This window comes from Crocuta crocuta, unplaced genomic scaffold (assembly GCF_008692635.1).
Source record: "Crocuta crocuta isolate KB4526 unplaced genomic scaffold, BGI_CrCroc_1.0 scaffold170, whole genome shotgun sequence".
In the NCBI taxonomy this organism is placed as follows: domain Eukaryota; kingdom Metazoa; phylum Chordata; class Mammalia; order Carnivora; family Hyaenidae; genus Crocuta; species Crocuta crocuta.
Genome location: NW_027527853.1, coordinates 3,139,454 through 3,157,333, shown reverse-complemented (window position 1 = coordinate 3,157,333; position 17,880 = coordinate 3,139,454). Strand labels below are relative to the sequence as shown.

Here is a 17,880-nt window from a genome sequence, read left to right as displayed (position 1 = left end):
TCTTTGGTCTTCACCCTCCTCCCCAGCCCCCACCCCAGCTTTATCTCCCCACTTTGCCTCCCATGCCCACTTGTTCCCTCAGAAACCCGGTTCCCAAAGCCTCAAGATCCCTCCTATGAGCCCTTGGGGGCTGCAACCTAGAAGGCAAGCACCAGTGAGAAGGGTCAAACCCAGAAGGCAGAGTTTAACTGCTGCATACAGTCCNTCTTTGGTCTTCACCCTCCTCCCCAGCCCCCACCCCAGCTTTATCTCCCCACTTTGCCTCCCATGCCCACTTGTTCCCTCAGAAACCCGGTTCCCAAAGCCTCAAGATCCCTCCTATGAGCCCTTGGGGGCTGCAACCTAGAAGGCAAGCACCAGTGAGAAGGGTCAAACCCAGAAGGCAGAGTTTAACTGCTGACCATACAGTCCCCAAGCAACCAAACACCACCCTTCTACGGCTTTCTCTGGCAGCCAGTCCATCCTCAACAAAAGGACACACTCCCTCATGGCCACAGACTCGGGTGCTTCTAGTCCACTAAGACAGAAAGTATAAAGTGGAATAAGAGGTTTCCAAAGCCAAGGACAGGGGGTAAGGGGCTAAAGAGGAGTGAGTGCTTCGTAGATGTGCGGTCCCCTTGGGGATGATAAAAATGTTCTGGAACAAGATAGAGGGATGGTTGCACAACATTGGGAATGTGCTTAATGCCACTCAGTTGTACATATTAAAATGGTTAAAATGGAAATTTTATGTTATGTGAAATTTCCCACAGCCAGAAAAAACAAGGAGGCAGAGGCCTGGTGGGGCCTCAGATTACCCTTTCTGGCTTCTTCGCTGCTGGTATTCATGGCTGTAGCATTCGGCCAGCTCTCGAATGGCTGCTCCTCAAGCCCACCTAAAGGAATGAGGAAGAAAAGAAGCGTGAGGACACACTAGCCTTCTCTGTAGGAGCACCAAGAAATGAGGGAGCAAACCTGGTCACCTGGGGAATGACCAGACTCCCTGGCAGATCAGGAAAGATTTGATAACAAAGGTTGATTGGGCACCTATCACATGCTGGGTACCGTTCTAGATGCTGGGGCAAAAAAGAACCTGCTTTTTCATAACCACGCACATAATTCACAAATTATAAATGTGTTACCCTCTTCGACCAGTTCAAGTGTACTTGGAGTCAAATACACAAAGTTAACAGGCAAATCCCAGAGACAACCTTGAAGTCCACTTCCTCGCCCTCACCTCCATTAGGAAGCCCAAATGTAAACAGGACACAGCCTTCTGGAGTCCCCTGGTGTGGAATGTAGGGAGAAATCATCAGCTGCTTTTAACCAGGTGATGTGGTCAGTTTTGACCTTGGCTTAACTAAGTATTCTGGTTTTCTCTTTGGGATGAATCTCATTTTAGAAATTGCTCTGTTGGCAGCTCCTCTGGAAAACAGTGGGGAGGTTCCTCAAAAAATTAACAATAGAACTCCCCTATGTCCCAGCAATAGCACTGCTAGGAATTTACCCAAGGGATACAGGAGTGCTGATGCATAGGGGCACATGTCCCCCAATGTTCATCGCAGCACTCTCAACAATAGCCAAAACATGGAAAGAGCCTAAGTATCCATCAATGGANCAAACCATGAGAGACTCTTGAAGAATGCTGAGAACAAACTGAGGACTCATGGGTGTGGGGGGTAGGGGGGAGATGGGCATGGAGGGGAGCACTTGTGGGGATGAGCACTGGGTGTTATATGGAAACCAACTTGACAATAAACTATTTGTAAAAAAAAAAAAAAGAAAAGAAAAAGAAAATGCTTGGCACAGTAGGCAGTACATACTGAAAACTTAAAAACTGTTAGTTACTATTATTATTATTATTTACATTCATATATACTAGCTGTGCCACCTTATATGTCACTTAAAATCTAAAAAAAAAAAAAAAAAAGAAATTGCTCTGTTGGGGGACCTGGGTTGCTCAGTCGGTTAAGTGTTGGACTTCGGCTCGGGTCATGATCTCACAGTTCGTGAGTTTGAGCCCCATATCAGGCTCTCTGCTGTCAGCACAGAGCCCGCTTCAGATCCTCTGTTCCCCTCTCTCTCTGCCCCTTCCCCACTTACACATGCATAAACACATGTGTGTGTGTGCACGTGCGCATGTGTGCACATGTGCTCTCTCTATCGCTTTCAAAATAAATAAATAAATACATACATAAATAATAAAATAAAAAGAAATTGCTCTGTTGATTTTCAGGGCGCCTGGGTGGCTCAGTTGGTTAAGTATTCAACTCTTATTACAGTTCAGGTCATGATCTTGTGGTTACTGAGGTTGAGCCCTGAGTTGGGCTCTGTGCTGACAGCCTGGAGCCTGTTTAGGATTTTCTCTCTCTCCCTCTCTCTCTCTGCGCCCCTCATCTTGCACTCACATGTGTGCTCTCTCCCTCTCAAAATAAAAAAATAAACATAACAAAAAGAAATTGCGTTGTTGACTTTATGTATTAGACTCTGCAGACACTGCCTTGGTCAAGGACAGTGATGTTTGTATTTGTTTGCTAGTAGCGATTGGGTATAAACCTGGTTCACATCTGTCCCCACCAGGAATGTGGTCAATCAGCAAATATTATTAGGCCCACAGTGAGCCAAAATTGTGTGCAGCTCCAGGCACCAGGGGATCCAGCAGTGAACAAGACAGATGGGTGAAATGGGTGGCTGGACAATAAACACAAGGTAAGAAAACAAAGGGACAAAATCATTGTAGGTTCAGAAAATCTGAAGAGCAAATGCAGTATGTGGTAGAGCATGGTTGGGGCAGCTGCTCAAAAAGGGCCTTGTCTGACCACTGCAGTCAAAGAAACTGACACAGAGGTCTGGGCCGGGATCAGGAAAGAATCTGGATGGAGAATGAGCTTGCCACGCGTAAGGGCTCATGGTGGGCAAGGGGGAACATGGCAGAGAGGGAGACGGGATCCACAGGGATATGGTTGCAGATAGGGAAACAGGGAGGTTGATGGACTAGATCCGAGGGACTGAGAGGGGCTCCTAATGACTCCTACGTTTGGGAGTTGAGCAACTGGGCAGGCTGTGACACCAGGGAGCAGATCTGAGGGCAAAGCTTACATCCAGGAGAGTCTATTATATATATGAAACCACATCAAAGCAACTACAAGACAATCTACTTGTGCAAAATTGTTTCTTGCATTTGTTTAGAAATTTGCAGCTTACAAAGCAGTCTCCCCATATCTTCTTTGACCCTGAGTAGAACAGTCTGTGGCAGAATGGGACCCCATTTTCCAGAGGAGAACACTGAGACACAAAATGATTAGCCCAGGGTTGCCAGCCTATCAGGGAAGCTGGGGGCTCAAGATATTTGGAAGCCTCTTTGCTGTGCCCCACAGCTCACAGGCTTCCAACAATGCTCAAGGGAGGGTCCCAAACACGCAATCCAATGGCCTGGCCCTGGACAAGCATGGGAGATGATCCTGTGGTCCCGAATATCAACCTCCTCCACGCAGACCACCTCTTTCCCTCTCCTGACTATGACACTGGCAGTGGACCAGGCGCACGCTGACATTTTTGTGTGCCTTCATCCTGTTCATTCTCCTGTCTTTCTGGCCAACACGGAATCCACTCACACACTCCCTGCAGCTGCCGGTGCATTCGCTGCCAGCTCCCAGCCCTCTGGGTATTCTTCCAGTTGCGATATCATTTCCTCTCAGGCTAAAGGTCAGGGGAAATCCTGATGGTATGAAAATCGCTGGCCAGTGCAGGAATGTGGCATGTGTGGAGTGAAGAAGAGGCTGAAGCCAAAGGTCTGACTAGCTTAGTCTTTACTGCGTAACTGCAGATAAGACCTTGGATGTTTGTATTTTTCATCTGTCAAATGGGCTGTTTGTTTTGAAGACCAAATGAGGTAATGGGTTTGTTTAGGCACTAACTCATTCAACAAATATTTATCCGACACCTGCTACATGCCAGATGCTGTTTCTGCTGCTCAGGATACAACACAGAACAAACTCTACCCTGACCTCATGGAAATTATATTCTGACGGACGGTAGGGAAGAAAACAATAAACAAATAGGCAACTGAATATTTAAGTCAGTTGCCGATAAGCACTACAAAGAAAATAAATGAGGGTGAGGGGAACAGCGAGCATTAGGGATGAGGCGTTGCTATTTCATGTGAGGTAGAAAAACAGAAGCCTGAAGAAAGTGAGGGAGAGAGTCTACAGATAATCTGGGTAAGAACATTCCAAAGTGAAAAAGCAACGGGTGCAAAGGCCCTGGGGTGGAAGTGTGCTTGGAGGCAGGGAGGCGGGATGATTTGTGAGGGATAGAGTAGTAGGCAAAGAGGCCAGTGGGCAGTCAAAGGCCAGGAGAGACTGTTATTCAGCTCTCAGCAGGCAGAGGAGGGTGGGGGTCAAGGACTTCTGATCTATTGGCCTCCTGGCGCTTAGAGCTTAATAGGAGCAAAAGCTCTGGAGTTGAGGGGAGAGCGGGTGTCTCCCCCCAGTAGATAGCGGGGGAGGGGGGAAGAATCAGTGTTTCCTAAATGTCAGTTATAGAGCTGACCATGTGCTAAAAACAGTGCTAAATGCATTTCTTGTACTGTGTTTTGTAATTCTAGCCTCAAAAAGACACAATGACAAAAGGGCCGTAAACATCCCCATTTTACCGATGAGGAAACAAGGCTCCAAGAGGTGAAGTGACTTGCCTGTCTTGAGGGTACAGAGATGGTTAGCAATGGTGATAGCTGGAGGTAGGCCCTCTCTGATCCCCAAATGTGCTTCTTCCTCTCAGCCTCAAGACCAGAAAGAACAAGTGGGGTGTCTGGGAGAAGCTGGGGAGGGTCCCAAGGGACCCACGGCATTTTCCAGGAGGCCTATGAGAGCTGGAAGCCCTGGGCAGTTAAGAACACAAATCCCCACTCTGTCATCCTTACCAGCGAGGACTAGAAACTGTCTTTTTTTCTCAGAAGGGCAGCGAATCTCATGCTTCCAGTACAGCTGAGCCTGGGACCCACCTGAAGTTAATGTGGTTTGGCCACTCCCCCGATGAAACCTGTCCTGAGGCTCCCACTGTCCTTGGGATGAGTCCTAACTCCTGAAAGGACTGCCTGGCCCCTCTGCCAGGCTCTGTCCGCCTCCTCCACCTGGTGCCTTGAGGCTGCTACTACTTCCCCCTCTCCCACCCAGCCACCCCAAGCTACTACAGCACCTTGATTTCTATGTTCTTCAGCCACACCCACCTCTTCACCTGGCCAAATCCAGCCGGTGCTTCAAGTGTCAGCAGGGACACTGCTTCTTCTGGGACACTGCCCCACTGCTTCTCCCAAGTTTCAGGCACTCTGCTCTGTGCAATCACAGTGCCTGGGCTGATTCACGTCCCTTACCACAAGGTATCAGCATCTCCTGTCCATTCAGCTGATCCCTCAGTTTGGTTTCTAGTTTTTAGCAAGCATCTCGATGAAAGGGATCTTGTCCTGTCCAACAATGAACACCCAGCACTGTGCCTGGCACATAGCGGACACCCAATAAAATATGAGATGGATGGATGGATAAGTCAGGTAGGCAGTGCTTAAAAAGAGAACTCAATCTGGGCGCCTGGGTGGCTTAGTCGGTTAAGCGTCCGACTTCTCTTAGGTCATGATCTCGCAGTTCGTGGGTTCGAGCCCCGCGTCGGGCTCTGTGCTGACTGCCAGCTCAGAGCCTGGAGCCTATTTCAGAGTCTGTGTCTCCCTCTCTCTCTGAACCTCCCCTGCTCACGCTGTCTCTTTCTCTTTTTCCTAGAACTAAATAAAACATTTAAAAAAAAAAAAAAGAACTCAATCATTTCTAACTCAGCCTAACTGATGGGAAAATTTGTCTTCGTCAACTTTTACGAGGAGAGGAAAGCAGGTATTCTCGGAACAATGGTTCTCAACCTTCAGTGCAATTTTGGATCACCTGGGAGACTTTGTAGAAAAATACTGATGCCTGGGTCCCACCAGCAGAGTTTTTCTTATTTAATCAGTCTGGGCCTGGGCTGGGCCTTGCGATTTTCAAAGGCTCCTCAGATGATTCTAAGATACAACCAAAGTTGAGAGTCACTACTCAGAGGACCTGTAAGAGGCAGTCTTATCTCATGATATTTCCTTACAACCAAACTCTTACTTCCCAAGCTTACCGGTAACAAAAGATGTGGGGTTGGAAACAGACATCAAACACTAAAAAAGTCATTTCTCACATCTAAATCAATAAGAAATGTTGCTCTCTTTCAGTAAGAGCTAGCAAATGAGTAAGACAGGTGTGACTGTGGTTGGAATTGCAGCCATGGGCACCGCAGAACCAGGAAAAGAAATAGAGCCTGACACAGACAAAGATTGCGGACAATGGGGAAGGGAGCACTCAGGGTGTGGGGATATAGTCTTCCTTGGGTGTAACTGCAAGACAAAAAATGTTTGAAAAAAATACGTATAAATGCCCATATTTGATCTTTGGTTAATTACCTCTTTAGTGAGAGGATATGCAAAGACCTTATAGATTTCATTAGTCACAGGGGCTTATTCAAACGTCTCCTTTGCATAAGAAACCCAGGCTTACAGCTGGTCTCTGGGAAAGAATGCCCTCCAGGCCTTGAAAAGAGAGCTGCAGGCCTGTTCACGCTCTCACTGAAACACAGCAGAGGTCAACGGCCCATGATGCATGGGGCCAGGCTGAAATGTTTCTATCCAGCATTTGCAATTCAATCCCACAGTTTCCTTTATGGAACAATTCACTAAATTCAGAGTTGTTCTTTTTTCTAATTCACCATATAATTCACCTCCCAAGTTCAATTAAGAAGCAATCTGTTAGCAACTTTGGGAGCAAGCTGCTTTTCTTTGGAAAAGCCCAATTTTCTTCCGCTCCCAACAAAAAGTAGCTTAATTATATGCATCATATGAGACATTGATGTATACACAACACTCCTCCACCATAATTAATGAAATATTAACTGTATACATCCAAAGACATCTAGGCAGAAAGAGATGGGCTTTTCCAAAGCCCAAGAGGACAGTCTTGTTCCATAGTTCAGTATTGCTCTATTGGATATATGCTCATGCATAGTGACTGTGAATATTCATTAGCATGCTAATCATAAACAAAACTTTATATTAATCATTCCTTCGATCCCTCATTTGTAGAGCCTAACATTTTTTAGTCCTTGGTTTTCTTAAACACAAGAATAACTACCATTTTTAAAGTGTTGATTATTTGCAGGTACACACATACATTTACCTATTCAAGCCTCAAGCCAAACCTCTGAGGTGGCTCTCATTCGCATCTTATACACAGGGTGACTGCGGCTTAGAGCAGGTAAGGTATCACTGGAGAGACACAGCCATTGAGAAGAGTGATTGAGATTCTTTCCAGATGGTCGGGTGTCAAATCCTTTAGTACATATCGCATTTACACACTGAAGTAACCCGGCCTGGAATACCTCTGCCGCTCTGCATTTACCACTTTGAATATACCTGTATTTACAGCTCTGACCCTCTAGAGGTAAACCTATCATGCATCTGTGTTGCTTTATTCTAATAAAAAAAAAAATCTTCAACACAAGATCCTAAAAATCACTTCATTACTAGTCCATTCATTCAATAAACGTTGGTTGAGTGCCTGTTTTGGGCAGCACTGTGCCGGGTTCCTGAAGACATGGCACACAGGACCCACCTTCAGGGTGCCTTCATGGCTCTCGTGCAGAGGATGAAAATCAACAATAAACGATGAGATCATTGCATGGCAGGATTAAGCACTTTGAAGAAATTACAACAGGTTTATGAAAGAACAGTAGGGGATGGGAGCCCAGGGGAGGCTTCTCTGAGCAGATGGCATTTGGCCTGAGACCCTAAATGATGAAAAGGGGATATTCATCTGGGGACAGTATTCTAGCAAAAAAAAAAAAAAAAGAAAAAAAAGGCAAAACAAGACAAAACAAAAAGCAAAAGGAAGCAAACAAACAAAAACCCAGCAAGTGAAAACGTCCTGGGGAAGGAAAGTGAGTCTCGCGTGGCCACAGCTGGGCTAAGGGCACACGGTGGGCGCTGGCGCCTGAGGAACGCACAGCCAGCCTGTGTGGGGCTTGGGAGTCTTATCCTCACAACCATGTCTTAAGCAGTCTTAATTTGCCATGCCCTTTGGTCATATGTAATATGCACAGCAATCCCATGAATAAGTAATATTATTCCTCTTTTACAGAAGAGAAAACGGAGGGTCATGAGTAAGTTGTTGGAGGTCACCCAGCTGGTAAGTGACTGAATTTGCATTCCAAGTCTGGCCTGTCTGAGTGCAGCATCCATTTTCCTAACCCTTGCCCTCTACCCCACACCTGTGCTTGGGCAGTATCAGTGAGCATCTCAGGCAAGGCCGACGGATAAAATAACTGCACACCTCACCTTCCTCAGTGCAAGAAACACCTGCTCAGCTGAGGTTTTAATTATTCATTGGGGGGGGGGGGGAAGGAGGCCAAGCCCCCTTAACAGGCTGATTTAGGAATGAACTAGTCAACTGCTATGGTAATCAATGTGTAATCCTAAGCAACTCAGTGCCAAGTAAACCTTCTATCTATGCCAAACTTCAAATGCTACAGAAGGGAAAGGGAAAATGAGTTAGAAGATCCCTGCCAGCATTTGTTAATGAAATGATTTAATATCAGCAAGTGTATAATGAAAAGGAGTTCTTTCTTATACACTGCTGGTACAGGAGGAATATAAATTGGCAACATTTTATGAGGCAATTTAACAAGATGTATCAAAATAGGCAGTAAGATGACTTTGACCCAATAACATGACTTCTAGATATTGGCACTAGGGAACTGATTGGCCGTAAAGACAAAGACTATTTATCTCAACATTTTTATAATAAAGACTGTAATAACCACACCTCCCAATAGGGGGGTAGTAAAATGAAATAGTATATAATGGAACACTATGTAACCTCATAAAGTGTTTTAGAAGACAATTTACTAACTGGAGAAAATGGCCATATTGTAAGTCAAAAAACAGATAAGAAAATATGTATGATCCCATCTTTTTTGAAAAAGCAGATACAAAAAAGATGGGGGGAAAATCCAGGGTGGAAATATCCACAATACCCATTGTGATGATCTCTGGTTGGCAATTTTGGGGTGAACTTTATTTTCTTACATACTTTTTGGTAATTTCCAATTTGTGTTCAACAGATTACATTTACAATCAAGAAATAAAGGATTTCCAAAGAAAAGACCAAAACACTACCGCACATACTTGCCTATGAACACGTGCTCTGCACTTTGTAATGCACACCTATAGACACACGTACACACATATGCGCGCACACAGGCAAAACCTTTCTCTACTGGGAATGCACGAAACACAGCTGTGTTTATGCAGATGGAAAAGTTGTGGTCCCATCATTTTTTTCTGTTCTGACTGTGGAAAGAAAAAGTAATGAGTCCACACCTTGGCAAGATGGAAGGCAGGAAACTCATGGCTGGGTGAGAGGACCTGTCAGAACCTTCCCTCAGACAGTGCTGGGTGAGCAGTTCTGAGGTCCCGTCCTCCTTCTCCAGCCAGTTACCTGCCTTCCACCTGCATCCAAGCACTGACTGATGAGGCCTCAGAATTTGCTACCACTCCAGGCAGAAGCTCACATTGGGGGGGGGTGGGGGGGGGCTTCTTAATCATGCAAATTTGAGCACTGTCTTCCCAGAGCCTCCTGCCAGACATCCATTTTGTTTAGCATTGGACCCTCCACCTATTCTGAATGCCTGCATCGGCATTTTTTCTGGTCCCTGCTTGTTACAGCTATGCCACATCTCTTCCTTGGGTGTGTTCTCAAAGCAGCAGTACCTGTTGCTCACCCAGCTTCACACCTCCAGTGCTCTCCTGAGCCCTGGACTCCAAGCGCTTTTGTCACTTGGCCCACATCTTTCATACCCAGCCTGGCCTTGGTTTCTTTGAAGGCTGTTTTCATCATTTATTGTTGCATAACAAGCTATCCCTCTCAACCGAGTGGCTTAAATTAACCATTTTATGCTCACTTCTGATTCTGTGGGCTGGGAATGGCAGCAAAGAACAAATGGTGCTTGCTTGTCTGCTCCACAGTGTCTGGGGTCTTAGCTGGGATAGCGCAACTGGCTAAGGGGTGGCCATAGTGGCTCATGTGGAGCCATAGTCTGGGGCTGGGGCTCTCTTCCATACGGCCTCTGTACACAGTCCTCTTGGGCTTCCTAACAGCATGGCTCCGTTGGGCTTCCTAACGCAGAACGCTTCCAAGAGGCAGCCTTCCAAAATGGTAAGTTCCAATGTTCCAGTGCTGTGTAAAAGCCTCTGCTTACATCATGCTTCCTAGTTTCCCACTGGCCAAAGCAAGTCACTTTGGGCTGAGCCCAGAGTCCCTAAGGGAGAGGGCAGTACCAGCAAATGACTGTGCCAGGTAAGGTTTGTCAAGGGGGCACGAATGTAACAGCCCACCTATCACCTACCTGATCTCCATGTATCTGAAGTTCAGGCAAATCAGGCGGTTTGCAAGGTGGACCCTACAGTGCATGCTCCAGAGTTAGAATGCTTCCCTGTAAAGCCTCCGCTTCACCACTGACTAGCTGTTGGACCTCAAACACATCATTGACCACTTTCCCCTTCAGTTGCCTCACCCATAGAAGAAGGATTCACCTCGTAGGGCTGTTATGAAGATGAAGAGGGATAATACATGGAAGGCATAGAACAATGCCTGCCCCCACATCGGCACTCATTGAGTCAGCTATTACTGCTGTTACTACTATCAATACTGACTCTAAACAGCTCACCCTTGTTCACAAAACCCAGATAGTAAGAGGCAAAACCCAGATGCAACCCCAGGCCCATGTGCCTCCACTGACAGCCTTTATACTAAAGAGCAATTTAGGGCTTCTCCTACACATAGATTTCTAGAAGCTTCTGAAGAGGTGTGCTTCTAAAGCAGAGAATGGTCAGGTATGGCAGCGGTGGCGCATTAGAGAGGCACAGGGGTAGAAATTCAGACCCACAGTGTTCAGGGCTGATGGTGAGACAGCACAAACCGAGGAGAATGATGGGACACCAATTAAATCCTTCTTTGAGATGCTGAGGGCCAAAATTTAGACAAAATTTGGGCTTATAAATAGCTGAATGCATAAAAGGAAGTTTCTGGAAGAACCTTCTCCAGTCCCCATTTATTCCCTTCTGGGCTCACTGAACAAGCAATGATCTCGTTTCGGTGCTTGCATATTAACTGCCTGCATCCATGACACTCTCTAAAACACAAGCTCCAACCTCTTCCGTGATGTAAACCCAGGCCTGGGATGGGCCTTGCAGACAAGCAGGAAGGGAGGAAAGAGCACATTGGACATTGAGGTTAGTCTCCCAGCAAGAAGTGATGACATCCTGAAGTGGACAGACCACAGAGATGGAGAGGAGGGTGCCTAGGTGAGCTGTTTAGGTGATGGTACAACCCCTGTTCGGTCTGCAGCCGGTTATGAGAAGTGGGGAGGAGGGAAGCCTTTGTCTGCTCTGAGATGTGAAAAAGGCACTCCCTTTCGCAGCCATCATGCTGAAATATGCCAGTGGAAAGAAGCGTTACAGACAGTCAACATAAGAGATTTGGGGTAACTCTAACAGGAAATGTGTATAACTGCAATAGGAGAATTATTCACTTCATTGCAATTTGTAAAAATAATAGTAAGTGAAGGAGAGACATTCCATGTTCCTGGATGGACTGACTAAATATTATAAATGTGTCAGTTTCTCCAAATGAAGCTATGGATTTAATGCAATCATGACCCAAATTCTAAGTAGATTTTGTTGGGATCCTCGTAGATTTTTGTAGGAAAGTGATCCTTAAATTCACCTAAAAGAATAAACAAGTGAGGTTATCCAAGACACTTCTAAAAAAAAAAACAAAACAAAAAACAAAGAGCAAGGGCAATGGGAAGGATGCAACTCACCAACTATTAAAACATATAAAGAAACTAACATAAGAAGACACATAGATGAACGAGGCACAAATACTAACACTACTTGTAAAAACACACTATGTGGTAGAGGAAACATCGCCAAACCACCAGGAAAGAATATGAAGTAGATGGTGTTGAGATTATTATTCAGAAATTAGGGGGAGAGGGAGGGGTCATCAGCTGATATGCAACAGACCCAGGAGGATCTAACCCAGGGCCCTTGGTCTTTGCCTCATGGCTCTGTCCCTTGGGGGACAGGAGCAGAGGTTGAAGGGAAACCTGCAGATAATGAAGAAAGGATAGCCTGGACTCAAGGGTTAGGATTCTCACAACGTGGTAAAACATTCTTCAGAAGAGGCACACATGTGTCATCAGAGAAAATCTCAGGAGGGTTTTATCACATGGTGTTTGCACAGACGACCAAATGATCAATCAAGATATACAGAAGGTAATCTGTAACAGTAATCTCCAAGAGCAAGCCCCAGGAATTGGGTCTCAGAAAGAGTAGCAAGGAACTCAGGAAATCAAAGAAAGGAAGACTAACCCAAACCCTCTCCAGGGAACTGGAGGAGAGAAGTACAAAGAGGGTCACGGAGTTCCATAGCCTGTCTTTGATCTTTCTGGATAGAAGTCAGCTCAATTCAAGGAGAACTGCAGAGCAAGGCCTCCACTTTGAAGAGATAATATACGTAAACAGAGGTTAAAGTGACTACAGTCTTTCTGGGTGATGGCATATGTCAGTGAAGTGTGATGGCCCCTTTGTTTTAGAGAGGTTAATATCTATGAATGGTCCTGCCCCACTAATTCACTAGGGCAGAAAGAATCTGTTCTGATGCCGATGCACTTGCTGGGCCATTACACCCTCCACCCTCCCACAACACACTGAGTACCCTGTTTGCCTTTTTTGTGTTTTTTCGCCAATGCCATGCAGAGGCCAGGACACGGCATGTGGTATTGCTGGGAGGGGCCAGAGACTGGAAGTTCAAGGAAGAGAAGAGAGGCTCCAGAAGAAGGATCTTCTTTCAAATGACCAGACAGTAGTTGACGCTCTGACTCTCCTCCCTTGATGGAGAAGAGATAAGAGTCATGGTCAGTGCCATGGGACCTGACTTAGGGTCCAGAGGTGGTGTCCTTTCCCCACTGGCCTGATATGCAAATTCAGATGCCTGGAGCTGGGGGCCCAGGCAAGTAACGCATCGGAGTGAAAGAGGCTGGGTGTGAGAGATGAACAGGGGTAGTGGGGTCTGTGGCCAACCGCATAGCACATGCTCCCCCAGAGTCCAGCCTGTCACTATGCAACTCCACCGATTGTTGCCACGTGGAAATGCTGGCCCAGCATGGCCAGAGCTCCCAACTTTTCAAGAGAAGTCAGAGTTCTGGATTTTTATGAGAAATCTGATTTTTTTTAAATGTTGGCAGTAAATTTAAAACTGTGAGCACTACAAAACAAACAAAACACATCTGCAGACCAGATTTGGCTGGTGGGCTGACCGCTCAGGGCCTCTGGGCTGCAGAGCGGATGGGAAAGCCATGCCTCTAGGTGGTGCCAGTGTCTGGGAAGACAGGGTCTCCTTCCTCGGGCAACAGCAGCCCAGGGCTAGGGGTGCAGGAGGGTGGCAGAGAACCTGGGAAGCAGAAACAAGGACTAGTGGGAGCGAGTTAGAGGCTCAGTGCCAAGGCCAGCTGCGGCTTTTCTCTTGCTGTTTGCGGGCAAACCGCTCATTGAAAGACACCAAAGAGAAAGACGATGACCAGAAGAACTCAGGGTGAGACTCCACTGGCAACGCCACCACCATCGTCACCTCCTCTCATTGGAAACTGCAGAAATAATGGCCTGCAGACCTCTATGTAAACAGCCCCAGAAGAAATGTGACTTTGCTTCAGCCATCGCACACATCCCACACATCCCACACATCAGCCACAGGTTAGCACGACAGAAGAAGGGGAGGGTCCCATCCCAGACTCACAATGGGTGGGCGGGACCCCCTGCTGCCCCTCAAGCTGCATCTCCAGCTTGCTGTACGGCGCACTTGTCACTGGCACTCGGTAGCTCTGCTTCGTGAGGCAGCCTCAGCTTTCCTAACCTTCTCTCTCCTACCCATCGCAGTTTGTCATCATTTTCTAAGGGCAAAGGGGATCACCGCCGGATTGCTGCCAACGTGTGTGGGAGCCCATTGGAAGGCCCTTAGAAGGTCCAAGTTAGATGCAATTTGAGCAGAACATTCTGAAGTTCCATGAGGCATCAAATGAGGGAGAAACCAGAGATACACTGGCTCTCTAATTAACTGTGCATGTAGCAGAAACCACGCATTTAGTCTCCACATATTTATGGGTTATCTTTGGCAAAAGAACCAAGAGACTCATTGTTGGCCCTCAGGAAGCATAGAGCTTTTATAGATACTAAAAGGGCTTTTACAGATAAGAAAAATTATGTCCCATGACGTGAAGTGACATGGCCAAGGTCTACCTGTTGTGCAGTGGGTAACTCCGAAGGGCTGAGACACTGGTTTTGTCCAAAAACAAATGAGTTCATTATCACACCCAGGAAGAAAATACCTGAGTAGCAAATGCATTTGTGACAGAGGCCTATCTCTAGCTGTACCAAAACACACACATCTCGGGGCACCTGGGTGGCTCAGTCGGTTAAGCGTCCGACTTCGGCTCAGGTCATGATTTCATGGTTTGTGGGTTCGAGCCCCACATCAGGTTCTGTGCTGACAGCTAGCTCAGAGTGTGGAGGCTGCTTCGGATTCTGTGTCTTGCTCTCTCTCTGACCCTCCCCTGCTCACGCTGTCCCTTTCTCTCAGAAATAAATAAAACATTTTAAAAAATTAAAAAAAACCCCACACACGTCTCGAAGAGGCCAAGAGATATAAAAGCAAAGGTGCATAGCTTTAAGAAAACTAAAATATTTAGGGAGTGATTACTTACTGGATAAAAGCATCCCTTAGTTTGTCAAAAAGGATTTGCCACAGGGTTCTCTTAAGTCAGGGTAGGGAGTATTTTTTATATCTAGGCCACTGATATTAGAACAATTGATTGGAGCATAGATAAGATTGCTTTAAGAATGGTTTATTTCATTTCATTCTGCTCTAGAGATAAACTACAATTTAAATTAAAAACAGGAAACGGAATCCCATTCAATAAATACAAACAAAAACATACACAGTTAAAGGACAGTGAAAGTGGAATCAGATTAAGAACTGAGGAGGGGGCTGCCTGGGTGGCTCAGTTGGTTAAGCGTCCGACTTCGGCTCGGGTCATGAACCAATCATTTGTGGGTTCGAGCCCCACGTCGGGCTCTGTGCTGACAGCTAGCTCAGAGCCTGGAGCCTGTCTTTGGATTCTGTGTCTCCCTCTCTCTCTGTCTTACCCTCCCCTGCTCACGCTCTCTCTCAAAAATAAATAAAACTTAAAAAAAAAAAAGAACTGAGGAGGAAAGGCACAATCTTTCTATCGGCCCAAACTGAGAGGCAACGACTGGATCCTCATCTGACACAGGGAGTCGGCTCTCATGGGACTGTGTTCCCAATTCCATGTGTTAAGATGGCTGATGGGAACTCAAAGTATTTTCCCATGGAAAGAACAGAAATGGCAAAGTGGGTGTGAGGCTCCCAGGCTTGGCCCCAGGACCAAGTTTACCTGAAAGGAACTGCCTCCACACCTCCATGCCCCTCAGCTTCTCAAACCGGAGGCCGCTCCATCATTCATTCCTCTCTGGAGCCACAGACACAGACCTGCCACCTGCTTCCACCATAACTATGTCTCCTCCTCCTACCTCCCTGGGGCTCTGTGTCAGCCCCGGGTCAGCTCACGTTATACGGCCTCCCTGGGAGACCCTTCCACTCTTAGGACTTCCATAGTACTCCTACCTAGGGAGGTACTGTGGGCATCCATCGGGGGACGCTCGAGATGAGGATCATGATGGGAACTCAGGCATGGTGGCCATGCCATGATGGGTCACATGCAAGAGGAGGCAAAAGCAAAACTGAGGCATTTTATGGCCCCTGAGATGAGAGGCCAGCTTTGCTCCTCTCTCTCCAATTCCTAGCCCAGTCCACAAGAGGCCAGCTCTCCCCAGCTTCTGTCCGTAGGTGGCCCAGGGAATATATTGTTAAGTAAATTCTTTACTTGAGCTATCTTGAGTGGGATTCTGTATGTTGAAACGGAGAGAACTTTGCCTACAATGCCAGGTACTAAATCCTGTCTGTCCTGGCTTCTCAAGCTAATCTCCCAATTCTGACGTAGGCTCCCGGAATCGAGGTCCATGAGGAGCCCAGGATTGCAGCACCCTGGATGAATGCCTGAGGGTGCTCCCCGACCCTCACTCACCACCCAGCTCTGCACCCCATTGTGGCTCCAAGTGGACTCCCAGCCCAGTTTCCCCAAATTCTGAGAGATGCAGTCACAACAAAAATCAACCTAAAAGCGAATTTACTTTTCCTAACACTTCAAGTTCACAGCGAACTCTGGCTTCAATCCAAGGTATAAGTCAACCTCTAAACGAGGCCCCAGGGAATGAGATGATAGAATCCTTATGTTGCATTGTTTTTTCCTTCCAGATGTGCATTTTATCAGATGCCTCTTTATCATCTCAAATCATCTTACTAAATCGGAGAGTTTATGGGCAAAATAGCTGCCAGGCCTCATCCAGTTCCTGCCCCACTGTCCCCCTCCCCTCCTGGCTCTGGCCGCGATCTGTGGGCTGAGCCTACCTGGACGCTATGGCCAGCCCTGTCCTAGGTTGCAGGGAGTATAGGGAGTTTAGGCTCAACACCGGAGGGTCTCCGCAGCACTTCACCTTTGACCCAGTTTGGATCTGGGTACTCCTGCCTAATCGCTGACCCGTGTCTTCATGCCAAGTCTCCAGCCTATAGGCCCTCCCTAATACCCACACCCCGGAAGGATCAGGGGTCCCAGCCTGTTCTCTCAAGCTCACAGCATAAAACTGGAACTTCCCATGAGTTCTACTAAAGGTCCCTCTGAGGCTATTTGCCTTGGTTTCTGCCCTTGCCCACCCAGTGGCCCTGCTCTGCCCCCTGGCAGACCCTGTGTCCCAGGCTGGACCCCTAACACCAACTCCTGCCTGGATGACAGCTGTCACCTGGGAACTTCCCTCTGGGTGTGGGCTCTGCCTGCTGGACCACACGTCCTCTGGGAGGTTCGTGGCTGCCCCACACCAGCAGGGGCTTTATATCCCATGTCCTGCCCTCCAGGCTTCCACATTCCTCCTACACTCTAAAGCATGACCATAATCACATCCATCATTCAAATTCCATCTCTTGAATGGCAAGACAGAAAGTGGGTTCTGCTGTAGCCTCTGTGCTGAGCACAGAAGAGGACCCGAATAGCATCTGTTATTTGAAGGAAGGAAAGAGGGAGGGAAATTTGGTGTCAGAGGGTCAGCAGAGCTCTGAAGCAGACACGTGCCAGAACAGGAGTTCAAGCAAGTGAAGATCAAGGTCTACACCATGGGAGCCAAGAAGAATTTCTCATAAGAATGCAGAGATGATTGGAGCAGTCACCTGGGGTGGGGGCTGCAGGTCTGGGAGGAGAAGGATGAAAGGCGCTCTGGAGGAGTGAGCAGGAATGCTGGCACTCCCTCTCTGGCATGGAAAAGACCTAAGGACTGCATTTTCCACCTGGGAATCTATGTGAAGGGCCCAGTAAAGATAAGCTATTGACCACTTGGCTAACGGATGCCCTTTTCAGACACTTCCTGCAAGGTGATCAGGGCTTGCCCAGCTCAAGGGCGCCACCCCCCAAGCATTTCTATCATTGCTGACACCCACTCCCAGCTGGGGTCTGAGGCATCCCGTATTCAAGCAAACAGTCCTAACCCAAACTGGCCTCTGGGGGGAGCAGAGGAGCAGGAAAGCACGGAGGCCACCCAGCACTCCTGAGGCTCATGGTCCCATCCACAGATCATAAATGTTTGTCTGACATCTTTCATGT

General features: G+C 47.2%; 1 protein-coding gene across 1 annotated transcript in view; it reads right to left on the bottom strand.

Annotated features, from left to right (window-relative positions):
* The window catches only part of TLL2 (tolloid like 2), a 124,009-nt gene that overhangs the window by 67,122 nt on the left and 39,007 nt on the right, over positions 1 to 17,880 (bottom strand). Inside the window, exon 5 of the mRNA XM_077780354.1 lies at positions 798 to 875. Within this exon, the coding sequence (XP_077636480.1) occupies positions 798 to 875 (78 nt within the window). The remainder of the gene's footprint in view (positions 1 to 797; positions 876 to 17,880) is intronic.